The sequence below is a fragment of the Triturus cristatus genome, chromosome 6 (genome assembly GCF_964204655.1).
Source record: "Triturus cristatus chromosome 6, aTriCri1.1, whole genome shotgun sequence".
Classification (NCBI taxonomy): Eukaryota; Metazoa; Chordata; class Amphibia; order Caudata; family Salamandridae; genus Triturus; species Triturus cristatus.
The window spans coordinates 1,038,651,492-1,038,677,363 of NC_140589.1; the positions used below are offsets into that span (position 1 = coordinate 1,038,651,492).

A 25,872-nucleotide genomic window follows, 5' to 3' on the forward strand; every position below is an offset into this window, starting at 1 on the left:
AGGCCTTCAGGTAGTGGCGTCAAGCAGAATTATTATGACAATGGGGATCACAACTTATCTGACCTGGAGGAGGGTGAAATCCCCCATCAAGAGAACCTTTCTAATGACTGTTTTCCTTCCAAACAGGGGGGGCTTGTTAATCAGTTTTCTCGAGCTGATCTTTTACAGACACAAGAATCCGAGAGGAACTGGAAGCGGCTAGAGCGTTTTTCCAAGGCCTCGGAAGGAATCCAGAAGAGGAAGCGCGCAGCTTTGGACAAGCCCCTTCAAACAGGTGGGCAAGTTGGCGATGCTTGTTCTTTATTTAATGTTAAAAAACGTAGGGAAGTAGCAGTTCCGGAGTCAGTCACAGGTGATAAGGTCTGTTGGCATTGTAAATTTGCAAGTTCACAGGTACAGGTATCCCCTAAAACAGATGCGGTTGCAGCTAAGGTACCGGTTTCAGTTTCGCAAGAGGAAAAGAATACCAAAGACAAAGGTACAGGTTTAAAGAGGTTGCCTTATATGGGGTTGTCCATGCCCCTGGGGTCACATTTAACTAAACATACTAAAGAAAAGATTTGGAGCGGGGAGTTTGTAGACGTTTTTAAACTGCTACATCGGGAGCTTCAATCTAAAGAGGGTTCAAAGGAGGAGGCATGGGAGTTAACGAGAAGACTCAGGGTTCCCACTAATATTGATTCCTGGACCTCTACCTTTCTGATTTTTGCAAGCGTTTACTGTGAAAAGTTTCCGGACCGTTCGGTCTCTCTGTTAAAATATTTGGATACTATTAGAAAGGCTCATGCAGAATTTGGGGGCTTCGCATGGTTACACTATGATGAGGAGTTTCGAGCTCGTTTAGTGTTAATTCCAGAAAAACCCTGGGGTGAGGTAGATAACGAGTTGTGGGTCCAGTGGATGTATCCCCAAAGGCCTCCTCCTGCATTACATACAGCAAGCAGTTTGGCGATTACCCCACGGCCCTGTCTTAGTAGACCGACTCTGGGAGGGGTGGGGTCATGGGCTAAAACCACAGCTTTCACCACGGGGGCGTGCTGGAATTTCAACAGGGATTTCTGTCAAAAGTATCCATGCAAATATAGGCACGAATGTTCAAAGTGCGGTGGTAAGTATGCCGTGTTGCAATGTTTTAGTGAACAAAACCCCAGCTTCTATACAGGTCAGGGCAGAGGGAGAGGCGTCCCTGTCCAGCTTTCTTTCAAAGGCAGTTACGCCAATTGACATTCACAACTTATGTAAGTGGCTAAAATGTTACCCTCTCAGGGAGAAAGCTTTAAAGTTAGAGTGGGGGTTTAAGGAAGGTTTCAAACTCGGTTATCAAGGTCCTAGGCTACGTAGGTTTGCGCACAATTTAAAATCTGCAAAGCAGTTTCCTCAAGTTATTGCTAACAAATTAGACTCTGAAATTGCTGAAGGTAGAATAGCCGGTCCCTTCTTTTCCTGGCCCCTTCCCAATCTTATTGTTTCTCCTTTAGGAGTGGTTCCCAAGAAAACGGAGGGAGAATTCCGTATGATTCAACATTTGTCTTGGCCTCAAGGACTGTCAGTAAATAATTTTATAACTAAAGAAGATACTGTAGTGCAGTTTTCTTCTGTGGACGTAGCTCTGGATTTAGTTGAAAAGGCCGTCTCAGGAGCGGAGTTGGCAAAGTGTGACATTAAGTCAGCTTTCAGACTGCTTCCAGTGCATCCTCAAGATTTTGAGTTGCTAGGGATTCATTTTCAAGGTCAATTCTTTGTTGACAAAGTGTTACCTATGGGATGTGCAGTTTCATGCCAACTTTTTGAAGATTTCAGTTCTTTCCGACAATGGCTTTTTTCATTCAGGTCCGGCTACATGCAAGTGTCGCATTATTTGGATGATTTTCTTTTTGTGGGTAGAAAGGGCTCTCGTTCATGTGGCAAGGCCCCCCAATTATTCCAATCTGTAACGCAGGAATTCGGTGTTCCCTTGGCGGCAGAAAAAACAGAGGGACCAGAGACTTGTCTAATATATCTAGGCATAGAAATTGATACTGTGAAGATGGAAGCTAGGTTACCACAGGCCAAGGTGCAAGAAATTGTACAGTTGCTCAATTATGCTAAGGCGGCACAAAAACGGACTCTATTTGAGATGCAACGGTTGTTGGGTCATTTGAATTTTGCCTGCAGAGTAGTGAAGGCCGGGAGATCATTCTGTAGGAGGCTGGGTTTTGCTATGGAGGGTGCGTCATTACCTCATCATAGGGTCAGGGTATCTCTTCACATGAGAGCAGACTTTGAGGTCTGGTTGATTTTCCTGGACAGTTTTAATGGTGTTCCTATTAGGTCCATGGGCGACCAGTTTTTATGGTCTATACAGATATTTTCCGATGCTTCAGGATCTAACGGTTTTGGACTTTACTGGGATGGCAAATGGTGTGCTGAACAGTGGCCTCCGCACTGGATTAGTGAGAAGCGCAGTATCGTGTTTTTTGAATTTTTTCCCTTGATAGTAGCACTGTCAGTCTGGGGTAAGTTTCTAGCTCACAAATCTGTTCTCTTTCATGTCGATAACAGGACCGTGGTCGATCTGGTCAGTGGTCAGAAGGCAAGGGACAAACGCCTGCTCCAGTTATTGAAGAATTTCATGCTGAGTTGCTTGTTGTTGAATATTACTTTTAGAGTGAAGCATATTCCTGGAATAGACAATACTATAGCTGATGCGTTATCTCGTTCCCAGTGGCGGAGATTCCGTGGTTTGGCACCCACAGCGGATGCAGAAAAGACTCCAATTCCTCAGGAGCTATGGCTGCTGGCGGACTGACGATTAGGAAGTGGGTGGAGCAATCTCTGGCTATCAGCACACGCTTAGCGTACAGGAGGGCATGGGCGGAATTTCTACAGTCAGGTGCGGTTTGTCATAGCAATGATCATACAGGCCTTTTACTACGCAATGATGACATTCTCCGTTTTGTGTTGAGCAACATTGATAAGGGCATTACAGCTGCTACCATTGCAGGAAAGCTATCAGGAATATCCTTTTACGGAAAATGTTTTTGGGGATATGACCCGTCTTTGGGAGAGTTGGGTAGAAGGATTTTGTCAGGATGGTCCTAGGTTAAGAAACGTAGTACAGTACAGTGCAAGCCTATATCTCTAAATTTATTGGAAAGAATTATAACAACATTGCCTACACTTTGCTATTCCAAGTTTGAAGCGGCGCTCTTTACACTTTGCATGTTATGGCTATTTTTTGGCGCCTTTAGAGTATCTGAACTTTTGGGTAAACCTTTTATTCAGGGTCTCAGATATTCAAATGTCTCTATGTCTGCAGATTCACTAAACATTTATTTAGAATCATCCAAAACAGACCAAAGAGGAAAGGGGGCTACTGTGGTGTTGTGGAAACTTAGCGGTCCACTATGCCCATGGTTTGCCTGGTTAAAATTTCAAGAATTTCCTAATTATCCTAACAGCAGCTGCATTTTTCAACACCAGGATGGCTCTCAGCTGACTGCTTCTCAGCTTTTGGCCGTACTGAGGAAATCGTTGTTGTCATTAATGTTAAACCCTTTTGATTTTGGAACACATTCATTTCGTATAGGAGCTGCTTCAGAGGCTGCCAGAAGGGGCTGCTCTTTACAACAGCTGCGTAGGCTAGGCCGTTGGTCATCTAATTGTTGTTTGAAATATGTTAGAGATTTTAATGAATGTTGAACATCCATTTCGCTGTTGCTAATATGTATCTCTTTCCAGGTCACCACTTACCTTCATCAACCTCCATGGCGGATGTGTGGATTGTAGGACACTCTTTCGTCAGATGGGCAGCCAAACAAGCAGACAGGAGCCACTATGGTGTAAATGTAGGCTTTAGTTTTGAAGATACGGACATTTTGTGGTTTGGTAAGAGGGGAATGAAATGGGGTCAACTGTTGCCCAGTTTAAATGAGTTGGCTTGTTCAAAGCCGCTACCTAAGGTGTTATTAATTCATTTGGGCGAAAATGATTTAGTACAGTTGTCTGGCCTGGGACTCCTTTTGGAGGTAAAAGCTGATTTAGGCAAGATAGTGCTTGCATGGCCTAATACAAAAATTGTTTTTACTGCACTGGTGCCAAGGAGGGTTTGGAGAGGCGCTGAGAAGTTTTCTGCCATCGACAGGGCTCAGCGTAAATTTAACAGGGAACTACGCCAGTTTTGTCTCATCAATGACATTTCTTGGTTGGCACATGAGGACATCAGTAAAGATGACTTTCAATTTTTCAGAACGGATGGCGTACATCTAACGTTCATTGCAAATGAATTGTACATTGTAAATATTAAAGATAAGTCATCTTATATTTTGGGGTTGTATCCGTGGGGTTGAAGGTTTGCAGTAGCGGCTTTCCTTCTTGTTTGGGGAACATATTTCATATTAAACAATTTCTGGTTACTTTTGCAATGGTGATTTTCTATCACTTGGGGAATGCGTTTAGCACAATATCTGATACTAAAAAAAAAAAGGGGGGGGAACGGGGGGCGGGGTGGGTGGGGGGACAGGAAGAACACCTTTGCAGGGTTTTTTCCTGGTGGCAGATTGGGACGGGATTGAGGCAGGTAGGAAGGGTTGGGTCAGGCAGAATAGCTTAGGACAGAAGGGAAACAGAGATAAGAGGCTGGGGTAGAGGTTTCAGGTGGGGGACAATTGGGGATCTATGTGGGGGAAAAATTCATGGGGAAAATCTCTTGGGGGATCGATATGGGGGAAATTTAATTGGGGGATCGATATGGGGGAAATTTTATTTGGGGGTTTGATATGGGGGAAATTTCATTGGGGGATCGGTTTGGGGACTTTTCTTGGGGGATCATTGAGGGGTGGCGGGGGCGGGGTAATTTTGCATTGAAAGTCGTTGTTTGGCATTATGATTATTTTGCTATGTTGCTAAATAAAAGCGATCTTTTAACCCCCATCGGCCTGCGATGTGATTCATTGCCCGATCTGTCCCTTCAGTACACGAACACCATTGATTTTGAAATGAACAGTCAGAGGAACAAAGAGTGCACACCAACTGTAACAGTAATAACGTTACCTATGTGATTACCTGCCTGCGCGACCTCAAATACATTGGAATGACCACCATAAAAATCTAACTGTGCATCAACAAGCATAGAAGTACTATCAAATGCAAAAGAGTCACAACCAAGCTTACTGCCCATTTTCTGGAGATGCAACACACAGACAATTACCTTCAATGGTCAGTTATAGAAAAACTACCGCAACAAATTGGGATCAGTAAAAAACTCCTCATCAGAAAACAGTGTTGGGTGTATCGCCTGCAGACACATGCAAGAGGAATCAATGATGACATCCCTTGGTACCAGTTAAACAACTTATCCTAGATGGGGATCTCAGGCTACCCATGCATACATCCATTGTCAATATGCATAATATATAAGGGTACATACAAGGAGAGAAACCTTTCCAGAATACCCCCGTAAGTACAGTATACACGATTATATGACTACGTTACTTAGGTGCAGACTTCAATACACTAGTCAAATGCCTCATGTGCTAGGGCATTCATTTGGATATATGCCCAACATATGTCACTGAAAATCATCCGAAACAGTTTTCTCAACACCAGAAAATATCATGTAGCGATGATGTGCCCCACCTTTTCTTGGGGTTTTCATCAGTATATGGTGTATCAACACGGTACACATATTAACATCAAACACTGCAATTTTCTAATGGATACTTAGGAATACCAAACATGGGCACAGACTGCCTAACATGCAAATACACCTGAACTAGTATGAATAACTTTGCAACTTTATCATTATAATATGGTAACTACATTGACCATAATCCCCTGGTTTGGAATGTTCTGACTGTCTGACTAATGTTTGACTTGTATATACAGCCTACTTATAGCAAATGACCTCATAATAGATAGGTTTCTATTCTGCATTTAAATTGTCCATAATCTCCCTGGTAGGAAGGTCTCATCGTCGCCCGTGGAAAAGCGTGACATTAAGCAATGTCTACGCACTAGAGCTTCTAATTTACACCATGTGTTGGCTTGCACGTGTGCTCAGTTAGCGGCAAGTACCAGGGACAGAGATCCCGGAACCATTTTCTCATGACATTCCTAAGCAACCAGTTAACACAGGCATGATAAACTGGACTAGCCCCCACGATACAGCCTATCAGCAACTTATGCGTAGGTGCGGGCGGGGCTCCACCCGGAAGCTACATCTCTCTACATTCCCAATCGGGGAGCCTGCACGTCTCAGCACAAATATTTAAGCAGGGAATCAGAGCTCACCCGCTCACCACAAGCAGGGGAGATGAGCTGCAAATAGGTTCGGAGACGGGATGGGACCTTAGAAGAAATAAGTTGGGGTACATTTTGTCATACTGGGGCACCCGCTGTACGCATTTGCATTACGGAGTATGCCTCCGTGCCAACATAAAAAAACATTGATTTCCTAACAAGCTCTGGCATTTCTTCTTTCTCCATCCTTCAATGTAGAGGGTGACTACAAAGCCTCCCTCTCATGCCCCCGTGGGGGCATCTGCCCGATTCAAATTGGGTGAGTGGTTCTATCACCCCATGTACTATATTGTAAATATTAATTTTGTTAAAAAATACCTCCACGAAATTGACTGTCTGATGGTGTGTATGTGAGTAGACCTCACTTGAGGCTTAGAATTGGGTGAATGAGTTAGTGTCCGGACTCACCCTCGTATTACTCACATATCTTTGGCTTACCACTGCACGACAATGATTTAAATATACAACAGTAAGTGTGCGTATGAGTACGTTTAAACACTAGGATCACCAAACAGGGTGCAATCCTAGATATACAGGTCTTGATGATATCAATCACAGAAGGCACTATTCGGCTTGGGGACTGCACTCAGATGAGTCACTACAATGGTACGCTTAACCTGGCTTTACAGCAAATTTACAGCATGTACAGTTGTACCATTTTTCTTTACAGGTAATTCCCAAATAATCTGCAGCAAGTATATGCTTTTTTATCATTTCTCACATGCAAATTGCATGCGCACGTCAATCATGTCTTCGGGGGAGTTACTTCATCTCTACCAATCCTGACAAAAACCCAGGACCTAGCACAGGCCGATATGACAGGGCTGAAATATGTTGGTGTCTTAGGATCATAGGATCATTACATCCTTATAGCCCTATATGTATATTTTTTTTGTGGATTTGTGTAGTAGAATTATGTGGATAGTAAGTGTACTGGAATTATATGGAGTGGGATTGTGTCATGGAATGTAATTATTTGGAATGGTATTTTGTGTTGTGGAATGGTATGCAGTGGAGTTTACTTATGTGGTGTGCTGTTGAATTTTGCAGCATAATGTGGAATGTTGTGGTGTGGATTGAACGTATGTGGTGTGTTGTGTTGTGTAAATGTATTGAGTTGAATTATGCGGTTTGTTGAATTATGTGGTGTGGAACGGAAATATGTAGAGTTGAATTGTGTGGCGTGGAAGTGTGTGGCATTGAGCGGTATTATGTGGCATGGTGTAGAGTGTATTTATGTGGACTGTTGCTGTGTGGCCAAGCTATCCCTCGTGTTAGACATACAGTACGTGGTACGGCTCAGATCTTTTTTACCTCCTTACACAGTTTTCAAAGTTTTCATTCCCTGGCAGCTGAATATTCAATCTGAAAAATAAACCTTATAAACTCAGGCTTTTGACAACAGATTTATCCCTCCGGTTATCCACATCATAAAGGTTAAGGAATCACACGACAGCGTCATCCCGCCGGATACATTTAGCATACAGCTGAAAGATTCATAAAGCCGAGCTACCCCTCAATTTACTCAGATCGTGGGGGCTCGGGGCGTCCAATAGACCACCTATGCCACAATATATGCAGTGCTACTGGGTTGTACTGGGAACAGACAGAGTAGATTTGTTTTCCATGCAATGCGGATGACACAGAACTATCCCCCAGGTTACTTTAATCAATGCGGATGACACAGAACTATCCCTCAGGTTACTTTAATCTTAAAGGTCACAGGCCTTCTGACCGTCTGACCTTTTGACCGGAGAGGTGTTTCTCGCATACCTTTTTCACAGCTTGCCTGGCCTTGCTCCAAATATCATGTTTCTGGATCCGATCGGTTCCTAGCGAGCTGCCATCCTCTCATACAGTGCCTCGGAACCGATGCTAGGTGCCTTCTGACACTGTGGTATGCTGTCTCGAGGTTGAGGGAGCAGGTTTTCTCGGGAAACACCACCCATTGACCTAGTGCTTACAGCTAACTTTCTTGTGACTATTCCCCCCCCCCACTCCAACAACGGCTTGATATTCATAAAGGGTATAAAACACACCGGGGCATCGGCATAAGCTATAGCAAGGCTTTTTTTGTTTGTTTTGAAGGCGGGGGATGGTGGGTGGAGGGACCAGATATGCTTCTTAGGAAGTTCTTGGAAGGAGACCCCACACCCTCAAAAACCTCACCTCCTTACAAGTCATTTATTCTAAAATTGGCAGGTCAGGTGCTGGCATAGGCATGCGAAACCTATGTAAAACTTAAAGGGGGTGGGGGGACTAGTAAATATGGAATAGGAGGGTGGAAAACTTGGGGGGGGGCACATGATTTTGACCTGTTTCTCACATTTTCTATTTTACACTTCCTCTTTTGTTCCAGCTAACTGATTACTTTGCTTGCGCCACATTTTTCATCGCCTAGAGTCCCTAGACGACCACTTGACATCAAGCACCGCTCTTGAAGGATAATGTAATACCATATTTTTGCTGTTTACCATATGTGTAATACCGTATGCATGCTGCTACTTCCCCACTTGGAACATCTGCGTTGCCTCAAGTCAGCCCGAGTCTAAGAAAGCACGCTTGAACAATAATAGGCGAATACTTTGTATTCACATTCAGTTTAGGAACAAGCATTTGCAATGCAATAGGACTCGCATTTACGTGAGACCTATTGCATTTCAAACGGGAGTGCGGGTTGGGGGTGAGAAGGCAAGGACAGCAGTAGTGCGGGGAAGGGGGAAGAAGGCACGGGAGTGGGGGTGGGAGGGGGCGAGAAGGTGTGGCAACGGGAGTGCGGGTGGGAGGGGGGCAAGAAGGCAAGGACACCAGGAGTGCGGGCGGGGAGGGAGAAAAATAGTGCTCTACATAACACCTACTGTACAGTGTAACACTGGAAGTAAAGTGGCCAATAGCCATGGGGGATACAAATGATGACATGGCAGGACTAACAAGCCTCGTAATCAATCAGAAGACAGAATTTACGAAGGACAAAGACAGAAGCCAATGAAAAATATGGGTGGAGAGTGTGAGGGCAGCTTGTCTCCCCATACTCTACTACTGCATGCCTCGCAGAGCAAGCAGCGCATGCACGCGGCTGCTAAAGCTCATCCTAAAAAAGTACATTCCTGGAAACAGTTACCTATGCCATGAGGCAGGATGCATGCATATGCGATGGTCTCTCTATACAATCTCCTTTACACGTTAGGCAGTTTTGTTAATATTACATAGAAACAAGGAAACGTTTTACTATCATTCTTGAGAGACTCATTTTAGACAATATAGGCAAGTCATGTTTTTATACAATCGCTGTCTTTCATGGGCGTTTGCTTGTTGGCTGTGAATTTTATCCAGAGTGCAATCGAAGACAGCACCCAAAACAGTGATGCCTGCAGCGTCACTGCTCTACATTGGATGTCACCAAAGGCTCCCATGCCACTGACGAGATATGAAATGTAAGCCGTGCATTCGATCACAGCAAGCGGAAACTGATTTACTGCCTGGATTCTGGATTCTTGCTCGGAGCGAGGCGAGACCTACATCCCAAACACACAGGTCGTATCTCTAAATAGATCTATTTATTTCTTGTTTTTGTACACAAGAGGTACGAAGTTCAGCGGGGCACGGCATCACAGCCCTATGACAAAAACTGCCAATGTCCTCATGGTGAAAATTGTATGCCCCCATGTAATTCAGGTAATTCATTTTAATCACATTTAAATCCATTATTTTCTCACAAATGTTTCTCATTTTTTGCAGCAGTCTGGGCCATGCGGCATACAACCAAAGCAAAGTTCACCAAAGACCACAGGGTGTTCTGCTGGGAACAAAGCTACTGGGATCTAATTGGTGCCAACGTATTGACAAGTGGGGGACAGTGGACTAGAAGGACCCTCTCTGCAATGGTATGAGGAGGGCTGGTGTATGTGTACCAGATTCTCAATCAGTCTGGCCATGTGCTTTATTGGAACAAATCTTTCCTTACAAGTGTGCCCACTTAATTCCAAAACTTAGATGGATAATGAATATTGTATTGGAACTATAATGGGTTTCCTAAAAAGCATACTGAGAGCAAGGAACATTTTAAATGTTTAGACCTCTGAGAAAAATATATGCGAGGTGTTAAATTTGAGATGGATTATTTTTAGTATAGATGCCAAATATTTTTACTCTTATGCATCAGAAACAGTTAAAGCAAAATGAATTGATTTATGAGCCTGTATATATTTGTTTACCTGTGTAATTTTTGAAGTGTAATGAGGCGTTTTTAATAGTCTGCTTTTATGATTTTACATGCCTAAAATTGAATAAAGCTCGTTTGATTTGATTTGATTTGATTTGACTTAGTACCCGGTACGCAGATTCGACTTCATAGGCACTGCTACTGTTGTGCTCAACCAAACGCAGAGGTAGCATACATACAACAGTAAAAGTATATTATTTTTACTGTCTTTTCCTTTTTGAAGAAATACAAATTTCAGGTCAGGTGAATGGGAGTCCCTGCCTACACCCACCAATTAAAGATATTTATATGGCAAAGATCCATTGGGCAGCGTAATGTTTTAAATATAACATGTCAGGCTCATAAAGATTATATTATATGGGCTTGTTACATATAACCACATTGGTGATAGACATAATGGAAAAGGAACATAGGAGAAGTGTAGCAAAGGAAAATGAAAGTCTTAATTCATTGAAGTATAATTTGAAGAGGAAGGAAACATTTTACTTCTTTCCAGAAAGTTGATGGATAGGGGTTACATCGAATGTGATCAAGAATAAAGTTATCAAATCTTGGGGTACACAGGGGCATAACAAAACGTGAATGGGCCCTCCTGCAATATATGCTGAAGGGGCCCCTCACACTCACATCAGTAGGGGCTGAGGGGCCCCCTTCAGTATGGGTAAGCCTGGGGGCCCTCATGCACCGCAGGGGCCTTTGTTCTGCCCCCTGGGGGCACAGTACAGAAAAGCTTATCTAGATGTTTTACTCTTTCCAGATTTGTGGACTTTGTTGACCAAACTATCTATGTTCTTAATATTCTGCTGTCCACCATTAACTTTCAGTTTCTCCTTCTGGTAGGAGGAAAGACCAGTGAATTTTGAAATACGGGTTTTGCACATGATCTTGAACTTTATACTTGCCTCCAGGGGGAAGTACTGGAGTTGTTTTAGGATGGATGTGTAATGGCCAGATTTTCTGGCACCTAGGACTCGCCTGACAGCCGCATGCTATATGCAATGTAGCTCTGAGAAGAGCAATAGAGGGCTTGGCAAAGCCTGTTGACACTGTTTAAACACATGTAGGCGAGAGAAAATTAAAGATTAAACTGTGAAATGGAAGTCTGAGTGGAGGATCAAAAGCTTTAGTTTCCTGGTGGGTGTAATTGATAGGAGACAGTTTAGGTTAATTTGTGAATTTGATCATTTAAAAGTAAGTTTAAGCTGATGATGAAGCCAAGAGATTGGACATGTTTGACCATGGATGGGAGGGAGTATGTAGTGTTGAGACATTTTTTGTCCCGCGAGAGGGGTCATTTGAAGAAAGAGGATGAATTCAGTTTTGGATGTGTCAACTTTTACTCTTGGGTTGTTTTTTTTTGTAGTTGCATGGCCTTAGGTAAAGCTGTATTGATGTAGTTAGATAGATCAGTCTTATAGCGTTGCTGTATAAATGATATATTTGGCCAAAGATGGAACCTTGAGGGACTCTAGCCCTTACAGGGTGTGCATTTGATACAAAAGGGTGCAGATTTGTAAACTGAGTTCTTGAGGAAGACATAAGATTAACCATTTTGACACAGTTGCTATTGCGCATTTTTTGGCATTCAGAATGTGAAGGGGCGAGTGGAGTTTGTTAATTGCCACTGAAAAATCGAGCAGTACCAAAATACAAACATCACCATCATCAAGTATTTTCAAAGCATCGTCTAAATTTCATTTGGTTGTTGTTAAAACATTCTGACCATAAAGGATGAACTGGACTACAGCAAAACATTAGTCAAAACGTTGTCAATATCTAGCATCCATGCAGGTGCTTCCAAACGGCTATCAAATTAGCCTGTCTAATCAGCCCTAACACACCCACTTAGCAGCAAATACACAAGAGTGGCAAATCTGTCTGTCCCCTCCTTTGAGAATTGACTTCTCCTGTCTCAGTCAGGCAATTACGTTTTTAAGGCTCTGAAAAGATTTACTATTAGCACCATCTTGTCCAAGACAACAATTTCTTAAAGACGGCTACACTTCTCTTAATGGGAATCTGATCATCGATGCGTTTGTTTGTAGAAGAACTGCTGGTTAACTTACACGCCTTCACTGAAATTCTAAATTTAACGCACTGATCGTTCAATTTTTTGGTGACTGCAAAATCGTATTTATTTTTGCAGTGTACAATTATTTGGGCACATATAAACTGCTAGCAATTTTTTCAAAATCACTGCTACGTGACAAAAGCTGCTGCAGGTAAGAGCGGTGGGGCGGTGGGAACGGGTGGGTGGGAGGGTATTTTGAGAGACGACCACAAAGGAAAATTAAATAATTAATTAATTAATTAATTTCCCCTCGTGGTCGTCTCTCGAAATCCCCCCCAGCCAGCCCCACCGCCCCACTGCTCTTACCTGCAGCGGCCGTGGCTGTGTGACAAGCTCTTTAAATTCTGCTGCATAGAATTGGAAAGACAGTGATGTAACCCGGAGTACAGTAATCTACAATTCCCAAAACCCAGCAGGGCGTTCTAACACTTTCTAATATCAGTCATTGGTTTCTACGAGTTTTACTGGAGTCATCCCTACACCCTCAGCACTGCAGAAAGGCCTTACTCCTTTCACTTGGGGCCCTTCTGTGAGGATCCGAAGTAAACAACCACAGTTGTGCATGAACGAGGCAATTGAACACTTACTTCTGTCCTCAGGAGCATCGCAATAAAAGTTTGCAGCTCATGCGCCATTCAACGTCTTCGACAACAAGACATAGAGTGCACTATCTCTTGCAGTCTGGAAAGCAAATTATCTCACAGTGTGTTCTCCTTGCAGTGATGTGGTTGTTGCAGTGTGAGGTTCTGGAGGTACTAAGCATGAGTGAGACATGCATTCTTTCTAAGCAGCCAGTGATGTAGCATTAGGTATATACACATACTATGGGGTCATATATGCCAAATATTATGTACTATGTGGCCCTTGCACATCTTTGATGTATGACACTAGGTTGTGCTTGCTGCATTCTGCAAATATATGGATATGTATAAGGACATAGGTACTATGTCCTACTGGAAGTACCATAGGTCAAAGTTCACTTAGTTCAAAATATTGTGCATGCACACCAAAATGGTGGTTCTTCTGAGTCAACCACAAGGCCATTAGAGATAAGAATAAGAACTGTGACAATAAGGATAGCATTTTCCAAATCAACAACAATGTAAACTTCTAGAAAGCATCTACGGTGAGTGAGTAATAATATGTTATTGTTTACTACGCTTAGAAACGGCAGAAATGCAGTATGAAGTTCAGTATAAAAATGTATCATTATTTATTATTGTTATTATCATTATTTATTATTGTTATTTTTATTAATATGATGATCATCATCACCGGTACAAACACATTTTCTGCTAAATCGAAAGCAGTAATATTAGTAGATCAGGAACCTACAGCTAAGGGGCGTATTATCAAGCACGTTGACACCAGAACATGGGCTTCTATGGGAATTCTCAAGGGCATATTATCAAGCCCATTATCGCCCCGTTTCTTGATAGTTTGCCCCTAAATTACTTCCATTGGTTAGTCATTTTGAATGTTCCTCATTCTGAGGGCTGTTCAGAAATATTGCGAAAACTGGCACTGCTGGAGAGCCCATGAGTTGAAAATACGTTTTATTTTCTTGACCCGATAAATGATTACTAGGTATTCAAATGAAAATCGTTGCCGCTCTCTTCTGCTTCTTATTGCTTGTTCATTTAAAGATTTCGTCCCAGAGAGTATTGTATTTTTGATCAATGTTCACCGCACAATTCACATTCTCGGGTGGTGAGCAAAGTAGCACTTTTTACATGAAGAAAAAGAGCAACAGTATAATCAAAAAATATATCATTAAACTGTCTTCTGCAGAGTTCCGACCAAGGAGGTAATAAAAATGTCCTGCCCAGTGGCTATCAGCTCTAAAGACTTGTATGTGAGCACCAACCTAGATCGTGTTCAATACAAGAGCCTGTCGAGAGACAGATTGAACTCGGGCAGCGTCCGAAATGCATCAATGTAAAGGCAACCTGTGCAATCTCAAAATATGCAATCTGCTGGTGAAAATGATATGATCAATTTACATCAATGCACAAATGGCAGCTGAAAACCTCACCCTACAGCATTTACAAAATCAAAATTGAATAGTCGAAACAGAGGCGGAAATACTGTGATATCCAGCTAGTCACAGAGACACCAGCCAAACTCTACTATAACAATGGAGGGACTGACCTCGAGGGGCTTGTTTCTCGTCCTTGACACAGATGTCATGTAAAGAGCCAATTGGATCACATCTACATGACCTGCATGGATTGGGGTCCTCCGGAGACACCTGGAAAAATAGAAGAGACATATTTTGTACACCGTTTGTTGATTATGCCACCTAGTCTGTCCTGTGTTACTGTGAATGGGCTACGAGTTCAATTTCATTTTACATCCGTCACACAACATTAATGTTTGAGTCACACTATCATGGTGTAGCTCTGCCACTTTGGAGCATGCTATTGGTAACTGAGAGTGTAGTCCCTTGTGGGCTTCTGTGTCACTATATATAAAAAGGTCCTTTTTAGGTCGAGCCTGGGAAGCGCATGTGCTGCTCTGCGAGCCATGCTGTATTGGAGTATGGAATAGAAGCCCCGCCCACTCTTCGCCCATATTTATCATTGGCTTGTGTCATTGCCCTTCGTAAATGCTGGCTTCTGATTTGTTAATAGGCCTGTTAGTCCCTCCTTAGTACCGCCTTGTCTTCATTCCTTACCTCCCAAGAAGAGTGGCCCTTTTACTTCGTTGTTACACGGCGAGTCTTTTTTAAATGGTTTCTCCAACTACAGGCACGACATGCTTTCCTGCAACATTCAGCGCCCCCATGTGCGCTTTCACTTTCTAAAAAGTCCGGGACAATGGTGTCCGCTTCTTTGCATAAGTTTTGCATTTACAAGAGTTTGAGCTATTGGCATTGTACATGGCAATGCCTTTTATTTATTTGTTAATTATCAAAACATATAAATAAAAGGCATTGTCATTTACAATGCCAATAGCTTAAACTCTCACAAATGTGAGACTTATTGCATTCCAAATAATTCATTTTAGGCGAGATTGGATGGCAGGATGCTGCAGTTGGAAGGTTATGTAAGCTGTGCGGTGCTATGCTTAGGTTTTTTATATGATCTGCATTTGTAAAATACATTTCTGTCAGATATTGCATGTGTTTTGTTTTCAGCGTGCGTGCCCTGATCGCCATTTGAGAGAGGGTGGGTGTGAGTGCCTGAGGCACCTGAAAAATAGCATGTGGTCATCAGGAGAGTACCACATCTCACAATGAGTCCTGATAGACTTTTATCTGTGGGAAGAGATTAAACAAGGACTAAATAAGTAATTCAGAGTGGGCTTCTGTCTGTCACTCAGGGAGTGAACCCCCAGGTACTGAACATCACCCGATGTGGAACCTGCCCCCTATGACCCTTGAGGCTGATGAGAAGCAAGCCCTGGGACAGACCTTGGGATGGAAGTATCCCCAGTGCACCACATGATTCTGTGGGTTTCTAGAGTGAATGGAGGGGACTGACAAATTACTGTAATGGGGAAAACAGACACATGCAATAATAGAATGAATGATGAATAAATGTTAACCTTCCCAGGTTAGACACTTTCCGTAGGTGGGTGAGGCTGAGTAGTTTTTCATTGAAGACATATTGACCGGACATGGACTTACACTATGTGGAGTTTTGCAAGAATTCATAAAAGATAAAAGTGAAGATAGCAACTCTCCATATATTGCTGATGCCTTCAGTAAATTCGTAAGGAAAAAACGTGAATTTGAAGCAACATATTCTTTCCTGCAGGATGAAAGCAAGCATGTTCTAACCCAAGAAAACCCCCAGTTCAGTTATTTTTGCTTATGTATTGCAGGTTTTTGGACACCTGCTGTAATTTTGAATCACCTAATGGAGCCTCACAGACTGAAAGCTATCGGTTAAAATGGTGTGGTGTTTTAAGCCTTAATGGTCACCGTTACAAATCAGGTCTGCAGCTATGGAAGCAGGCTCTGCAGAGATTGTGAATGAACTTGTGAGCCTGTGTTTGCACATGTGAAAAGACTTTGGGCCTGATTACGAGTTTGGTGGTGCAGCGTTGGGTCTGCCCTGCCTCTGCACCGTCAAAGCTGTGGTTGGGCTGCCTGCCAGATTAGGAGTTCCCTCCTGTCTGCCGGGCTTTTTTTGGGCGTTCCCACGGAGGTGCCTCTAAAATGGGCACCGCAATGGGAACGCCAAAAGCAGTTCCTGCATGGACTGTTCAGTCTATGCCATGCAGAAATGGGTGTTCAGGCACACAGAGGGGCCCATGTTGTGCCCCCCCTGTGTCCATCCACATGGCATGAGGAACAAGGGTGCCCTGTATGTCCCCTTTAGTTTTCTCTCTGCCATGGTTTTCATGGAAGAGGAACTGCCATAAAAACCATGGCAGAGAGGAAACTCGTAATATGCTTGGTGAGACATCGGTGGTCCCACCAAGCATATTGCAGCCTCCTGACTACCGCACCACAGCCAGGGAATGGTGTTCCCTTGTGGCTGCAGCGGGGCAATTACAGTCCCTACCTACAATCGATGTCTGTGTAAGAAAGTCATCCTTTCCATGGAGTTTTTTATTTATGCAAGGAATACCATATCGCTAGAGGGTAAAGACAATCCAAATGGACGGGGTAACAGCTGTTAAAAGAACCATGCGAGAATTCTGATGTGTGTCACTTTTTATACCAAATATATTTATTATTGTTGTCTTATTCACAATTTTATTAATAAGCGTTATAGTAAACAAATGAAAATAGGATCGTATGGCGGACCCAGATTTGAGGTCTTTATCCTCCGTATTTTCCATTATGTTTACACTGTTAGAATTTTCAACGGACATAAGTCATCATATGGTATAGATGAATTTTTTGACTGGTACAGAATGAATTACTTTTAAAAATTAAAGCATGATTGTTAGTTTTTAGGTACCCATATTATTATTATCATTATATGTGCAAATTGTTGTGGTAATGAAACAGTAATGAAACGGGATTGATAATGTATTGTTTTATCTATTACATATGTTGTTAATGTTTTATGTGCTTTTATGGTCTAATATTTTTTGACCGAATAAAGATGAATAATCAAGGAGCACTAAGTGGTGTGCAGTGGTTTCCAAACTACTGCAGATTACTCGGCACCTGCCCCTTAAATACTTTGCATTGATTACAACTTTTAATCACTGCAGAGTAGGAAGGGACGCTGGTGATTGGGATATGCAGTGGTTTTTAAGTTTAGAAACCACTCCGTATATCACTTTGCACCCTTACAATACTCTGCAGTAATTAAAAGTGTATTACTGCAGAGTATTCAAGGGAGCCAAGAAGTATGCAGTGGTTTCTAAACTTTAAAACCCCTGCATACTTTAATTCCACCAGTGGAGCACCAAAATTTAGTTAACCGAGTAATTCCACATTACAAGAGTAATGCAGAATTACTAAGTATGCCACTCCGCCTGTGGAATTAAAAAACCTCCAACCGGGCATAATCTAGATTGAGAACGGAGCAAGAGATGAGAGGTGCCTTGTGTATGGTAAGGCGTAGTGTTTTGAAGGGAAGTAAGGTAGAATTTGCAGATAAGAGCGTGTGTGGTAGAATTTATGAAGTTAGTGGCAACTTTTTCCTAGGTTGAGAACCTATTTTGAGGGAAATTTATCATGTCTGTGAGAAAACAGCCTATTTCAATTTCCCGAGAAATTGGGTGGGTTCATGTTATTTAGCTTAAGTGTTTTCTAGTTTATCATATTGATGAATTGAATAATGAATATTGTTTAAAAGTAGAGAAATTTAGTTTTGGACAAGTAGGTTTAGATATATTAGGTTCCTTTACTCCTTATGTAGGTGTAGAAATGAATGATGTGAAAATTAGGCGTTTGTCTACAGTTGTATAGCATAGTAATTTAAGCAAGTAAATGTAGAAATGGCAGGTATTAGAGCTCTGATAATGTAGAATTGTCTTGCATTAGAAATTCTTTTGGCAAAGAGGGAGGAGTCTGTAAGGTGATAAAAGCCAAGAAGTGTTGCACAGTTATATCTGACTAATTTTACTAATCTCTTTTATGAGATGAAGTCTTTTGAGGAATCTGTCTTATGGGAAACTGTAAATAATGGTTTAGTGAGTTAAGGAAGAGATTTGGTAAGGTTAATGAGTAGCTAGGCGTTTTCGGTTGAAATGCTTTTCAGGTTATAAAAATGCCTAGATTATAATCATAATGAGTTGTGTAATTATTCAGTTTCTTTTGCTAAAAATTTCTGCGTGAATAATTAGTAGATATAAAAACAAAAGTAAAGGTGAAAATGAGTAGAAGAAAAGGAAAAGATGATTGGAAATCGAATTTGAGAGTTTCAAGGATCAAGTCTACAACCAGATGAAAATGGTGGAAGAGAATTCCCGAAAGCAACTTAAGATGATGATGCTGACATCAACAAACTGATTTCTGATTAATACAAATGTATTGATGTGTTTTTAGTGATTATATAAAAATGTGGGGGGGTTTGTAGAATTGTTTTTGGAAACAAATAATTTTTTATTACTAATGATTTTCATGGTGAATATAGTTGTAACCGATAAACTATTCATATTGTACTTGAAACAATATTGATTAGGTGTCTAGAACTGTATTTCACATCGGGAAAAGGGTTGTTTAGAAGTTAAACTCTTCTCTACGTTGTGAATGTAAAATCTCCAAACTTTCCAATTCATACTACACAGGAAATGGTATGTATTGTGGAGAGGTGGAGAGTGAGAACGCAGAGGACCATGGGTGTGTACTACTGTAATGATTATAAATATGATAAAGCGAATGAAGTTGTACGTGATAGAAAAGACTTTTATACAGTCTGTAACTTAATGAACTAGCCAGGGCAGTTTCCAGGCCAGTGTTGTGACCTTTCTCCAGATAATTGGTTATTGATCTTTCTAACACATCACTGTTGCCCAGGCTATGCCTGAATGCTTAAGGCTGCCTTACATTAAGACGTACAACATAGGATTCTGCTTTGGGACTGGTGGCATGGCTTTCACTTGAGAAACTATTGAAATTATGCTGCCCCCTATAAATCTTTAGGAGTCCCTAGACCATATTCTAAATCCTCATAAAAGTCATCTTTTTCTTTGATGCTGACAGCCAGTTAAATTAACATTTTCTTTCATCTTGGAAGAACTTTGCTTTGGGGAGCCACTGCATGTTATTGAACAGCTAACTAACTGTTGGAAGTCTGCTGGAGATGTATGTTATGAAAGGTGTGGTTTAGCATAGGTGAGGTCTTCTGAGGGGTACAGGAAGCTACACTTGCTCCATGAACATTGCTGCTTACAACCACATGATCCCCGCACCAGCCTGACTTTTGATTTCAGGTGCTGCCCCAACATGGCTATTTCTATTCTGCAAGAGGTCAATGTCTGAGTAGGACCACACTTTTCCATAAACCCCAGGCTTCGTTGCGCTCACAGCATACCATCCAAAAGGATTAACACAGATACATTTTTGGCCTCTGGAACACATTTCCTCCAGGTCTAATCTTGGTGGGGCACGTTTTTTTGGGGAACATTAGTTCTATGTTAGCAGCCACGATTCCTTCATTAGGAATGCCCTAGTTACTTACCTGTAATCTTCATTACTCCGAGTATAGTCTTCCTCGCCACATGAGTAACAAAGTGAGTTTCAGCTCCACACCAGAGCCCTCCAAATCAAAAAGTCAGCATCCCATGCCTCCCATCCCTCCCCAACATGGCCGACCCGCCTCATCTCTGACCCACCATAAGAGGAGAGCCGGCCATTCCCACAGCCTGAAGAACTACCCAGCCCCAAATCAATGAAGCGATAGAAAAACAGGGAGGGAGGGATGGGAACTCATGAGGCGAGGAATACTATACTCGGAGCAAGGAAGATTACCTGTAAACAATGTGGGCATTACCTCCTCGTAAATCTTCCTCGCCACATAAGTGACAAAGTGAGCACATACCAAAGCCAAGCAAGTTCATTTCACACACAAGTAACCACTGACAAATAGGAGATGCCAAAGAAAAGAACCAGGTTTAATTCAAAACAACATAGTCAAAGGATGAAACCACCCAACAGAAAGGCAAATCACGAGCTGGAAGAACCAGCTCCGCGAACCACTTCGGAACCCCCCCCCGCAGAAGGACCACCCAAAACTACCCGGTAATGATTCATGAACATGTGCGGGGAGAACCAGGTCGCGGCCCGACAAATATCCTCGATAGAAACCCCCTTGAAAGACACAGAGAGACTCCTGGTCGACTGACCCTGAACCAGGGCCGACAACTCAGATCCCTGAGACCCATAGGCCAGCAAGATAGCCTGCTTGATCCAACGACTTAAAGAGGCCAGAGAAGGCTTGTGACCAGACCTTACAGGGCCAAAAGTAACAAACAAACTGTCACAACAATAGAAAGAAGCCGTCCGGTTCAAATACACCAAGACCGTCCGCCGGTCATCCAAAAGCGAAAGGAATGAACCAGCCATTCCAGAACAGCAGAAAAAGAGGGCAACACGACCTCACGGGAGCGGTTGACAACTGAAGGAACCTTGGACACAAACCTCGGGTCGGGCCTAACACCAGACGATCCAGAAAGACGCGCAGAATGGAGGAGAGCGAAGAAAAGAGCCTAGCTCCCCAATCCAACCCGCCGAGAGGATAGCCACCAAGACCACCACCTTCAAGGTGAGAAATTTCAATTCAACCAAACCCAAGGGTTTAAAGGGCACACCCTGAAGGACCCGCAACACCATAGGGTGATTCCCATGAAAGAGCCGAGCAAACAGCCCGAGGACGCTGCAAAAAACAACTGCCAAGCAAGCGAGCCACCAAAGGATCCAGACAGTCCAGCACCAGACTACAAAAAGCCCTCAAGGCCGCCCACTGAGCCCACAAAGTGGAAGGAGCCAAGCCTAGGGAAAACCCTTCAGCTAGAAAATCCAGAACCCTCAAGGATCCACAGACACAAGATCAAACTTCTTCCACAAACACCATGAGAAAAGGAATACTAATGGTGGGAATAAGAAAGCAGAGTAGCAGGACGACGGAAACCTGAATCAAATCCACAACCTCACTGGAACACCCCTGCGCCAGCAAGGTCACCCTCTCAGGAGCCAGGCCTGAAGATGAAGCAGACGTAACACCCCCTCTAGGAGCAGGAGATCCCGCAAGGGGTAAGGAAGATCCGGAATCAGACTGGACTCCGGCACAGCCAACTCCCTCAGGAGAGGAAACCAAGGACGCCGAACCCAGCCGGGAACGACCACCAGAACAAGTGCCTTCTCCTGGCAGATCTTGCACAGGACGTGAGGAATCAAGGGAACCGGGGGAAATGCATACAGCAGGGAGTCGGGCCAATGGAACAACAACGTATCCAAACTCCACGCCCCTGGACATGGGGGAAGAGCGCAGGAGTGGGGCAGGAGAGCATTGAACTTGTACGCAAACAAATCCATTGTTGGGTGCTCAAACCGGACGAACAGCTGACGGAACAAAGAGACCCTCAGGGAGATGGCTGCCATCGGCAGAAACACCCGGCTCAGGCGATCCGCCATGACGTTCTCCTTGCCCGGTAGATAAACTGCCCTGAGGGACAAGACTCAAGTCTCCACCCAAGACAGGAGCTCCTGCATCAACAGCCAAAGGGAACGAATCCTGCATCCCCCTTGATGATTGATGTACCTCATCACCACCTGGTTGTCTGTCCGGACCAAGACATGATGACCCAGGAGCAGACCGGCAAACTCCAGGCAAGCCAGGTGAATGGCCTTCAACTCCTGAAAGTTGGAGGAGCAATCCACCTGGAGACGATCCCACAGACCCTGAACAGATCGGGAGTCCAAGTTAGCCCCCAGCCAAAGAATCTGGCATCGGTCGTGACCAACCGGGAAGGGGACATCAGGAACAGAAGGCCCCGGGAGAGATTTTATTCCACCAGCACAGATTGGCACAAATCTGAGGGGACACCACAACCGGGACATCGTAATCCCCCGAACAGGGAGCCTACTGGGAGAGGGGATGGCTCATCAAGGGGTACAAATAGAGGTGAGCCCTTGGCACTACATTGATGGTGGCCGACATCAACCCCTGAACCCTCAATCGCTGATGGACAGGGGCATAGTCCTGAACCAGGAGACAACCCAGGTCCCTCCACAAGGTATTCCTCCACTCCCAGGCAAAAACCCCAACCCCTGGACCGTGTCCAGGTGACCCCCGATGAACACCAAGTCCTGGGAAGGCAGCAGGTGAGACTTCTCGGGTTTATAAGGAAACCGTGGGCGTGGAGGACTAAGCAGACCCTCTGGACGAGTAGAGTCCCCTTCGAAAGAGAAGAGGCAAATATCAGCCAGTCATCCAGATAAGAAAAAACCCTAATCCCTTCCCTGTGGATAATCCCAACCAATGGGGCCAAAACCTTTTGAAGACTCGCTGGGCTGAGGACAAACCAAAGGGAAGTACCTGGAACTGGAAGTGTCGGCCCTCAATGCAAAATCGTAGGAAACGCTGGGAAGACAGGTGGATGGGCACATGAAGATAAGCATCCAGGAGATCCAGGAAAGCTACTACCTCCCTCTGATCCAGCAGCGGGAGGATCTCCTGTAATGAGAACATCTTAAAATTTACATGGGGAATTAAGGAATAAACCCGCTTCAAATGCAACACTGGCCAAAAATCCCCCAACACCTACCTCACCAGAAAAATGATGGAATAGACACCCAAACCCTGTTGGGAAACTGGAACCAGACAAAAGGCCCCTTTCTCGGGGAGGTTACAGACACAGGCAATAAGAGCTGCCTATGTTCCTGATGCCGAAGGCTGAGGGGAGGCAAGGAAAGCATCTGGAGGAGGGGAGTCGAGCACGATGGAATAGCCCTCCCGGAGTATTCTTAGGGCCCACTGGTCCGAGACGGAGGACTCCCAGGCAGTGATGAAATTCAGCAGTCGGTCACCCACCGGAGAACCGGAAGCAGGGGAACAAGGACTGTCAGGACTTTGATGTGGGGCAGAGGAAGCAGGCTGGTACCGGGATTTGTTGAAGCACGGGGTGCCCAGGCCGCGACCACAAAAGAGCATGCCAATCCTGGGAGTAAAAAAAGGCATAAAAGATTTTCTTGGACAGAAAAATCAGCCACGAGAAGGGGGGATGGGAGGCAAAAGTTTCCTGACCTCTGCCGATTTTTTGACCATCTCCTCTAGGGAAGCGCCAAACAGCTTAGTCCCAGTGAAAGGGATCTTCATCAAGATACATTTTTGGGCTGCATCTGCCTTCCAGTGACGAAGCCAGACCTGGCGACGGGTCTGGATAGCAGCCCTACTGGCTGCGGTCCCCAAGGGGTCAAAGTATATATCAAACAAGAGCCATGTCTGCTGCTCCATGAGCACCAACGTGGGAAGGACGTCAGAACCTTGCTCCAACAGCTCAGACAATGATTGGAAGTATTTTAACAGAAATTGAACTATGTAAGACATATAGATGGGTGCCCTGATGGGGAGGCTGACAGCCGCATAGGTCAGTTTAGCAGCTGCTTCCACTCGCTTGCCACCCGGATCTGATGGGGACGCATCCGCAAAAATGATGGACCCCTGTGGCGCAAGACCAGCCCTGAGAGAATCAACCTTCACGGAAGAGGGGAAGTCCTTTGTGGAATCCTGGATGGTGTATTGTTTGGATAGATAACGGGGAAAAGTCTGTTTATCCACCTCCAGCCATTCATTGTCAATAACCTTCCTCACCGAGGGATGAAGAGGCTCCTTGCATTGGTCCTGCATGAAGAAATCGTCTGACAGTTCATCGACAGTAGGAACCAGGAAGGCCATGTTGTCTTTGATGTGCTGCAGGACTTCCATCAGCTCCTTGCCCTGTACATACTGACCCTTGAGGTCCTCCTCCCCACAATCACCCTCATTACCCAGAGGGGGGGTCCAGGAGTTGGAGTTTGGGAGAAGAGGGGACTTGCCCACCACCGCGCTCCTCCCTCAAAGGCAGCAGCCACTGCCACCTGAATCATGGACTGGATAGTCTATAGAGACAGGGTTTCAGCAGGAGGTAAGGAGGTAGGCCCTGCCACTACAGAAACATCCGCATCTTGCTCCCTGCTAAGAAAACACAAACGCAGGAGAAGGAGGCAAAAGCACACACCCCTGCCTTTAAATTAGGGGTGGGCGGAATGTGCGAAATCCACTTTCGCAAATTATCGCGAAAATGTTAAAAATTATCGCAAACACGCGGAAATATCGCGAAGATGCAGAAGTTTTTTTCCCGCATGTTCGCGAGATTTTCTGCATGGTTGCGGCTCGCCAACTTACCCATGTGGTTGCTCGCGGGCGCGGCCATCTTGTTTTCAGTTGTCTCGCGGTGCATGATCGCGAGAAGAAAGACGTGATCGCGCGATGCATGACGTCACTGCGGGCGCGAACTGTCACGAGACAGCGCAAATGGGTAAAAACAATACAACATCTCATGGAGAACGTGACCGGATCAAGAAAACTTGTCGGCGAACGCAGGGATTCAGGTAAGGCGATCGCGCGCGCGCGAGAATGTATTATTTTACAGCGCGAGCAAGAACCAAATTATCGCTAAGCTGCAGAATGCGGAAATTTTGACATTTTCGCGCTTTCCGCGGAACGCGAAAATGTCAAATTATCGCAATTTCCGCGAACGGAACGAAATTTTCACCCAGGCCTACTTTAAATACCAAAGACTGACGCAAGCATGAGGTGACCAGCAAAAAACGTATGGCTACCTCATAGCCAGGCATCCCCTAGATGCGGGAAGCCACCCTCTTGGAGCGCAGAAAGGCCCTGGAGCCAGGTTGGCATAAAATACATGCTGCTGCGTCTGATAAAAAAATGTGGCCTTTGCCCACCCCTCTCCTGCTGCAATAGGGATGGAGCCGGCACAGGGAGGAGAGCGGAGTGATCTAAAGAATGCCCGGTAGGGCCCTGATGCAAGCGCCAAAGATAGAGGGCAGACCAGAGGCAGAAATGCCGGTAAGGAATGAGGCGGCCGAAATGGAACATACAGCTACCCACCCCCTGCAGAAAACCAAATCTGAATGTTTCTCCTAGACGGGACGAAGCCACAGAACCTGCCCCAATCCCGCAGATCAGCCAGTAAGGATTGAGGCGGCAATGAATGTGAACTGGAGCCGAGATGGGCCTCCTAAGGCAGAATGTCCCGACCCAGCTCCAGACGTAAAATGACACGCTACACCCGCAAACAGACTTGCCGAAACATGGGCGTTTCGCCCCTGCTCCCTCAGTGGCCCACTATTGCAGGGCCTAGCCCACCCCCATAGCCAGAGGTAGAG

General features: G+C 44.4%; 1 protein-coding gene across 6 annotated transcripts in view; it reads right to left on the reverse strand.

The window, feature by feature from the left end:
* Window positions 1-25,872, reverse strand: part of LAMA2 (laminin subunit alpha 2) — a 3,129,796-nt gene that overhangs the window by 2,193,547 nt on the left and 910,377 nt on the right. For all 6 annotated transcript variants that reach the window (XM_085611831.1, XM_085611827.1, XM_085611830.1 and 3 more), the window contains exon 9: window positions 14,724-14,823. In XM_085611831.1, the coding sequence (XP_085467957.1) occupies window positions 14,724-14,823 (100 nt within the window). The remainder of the gene's footprint in view (window positions 1-14,723; window positions 14,824-25,872) is intronic.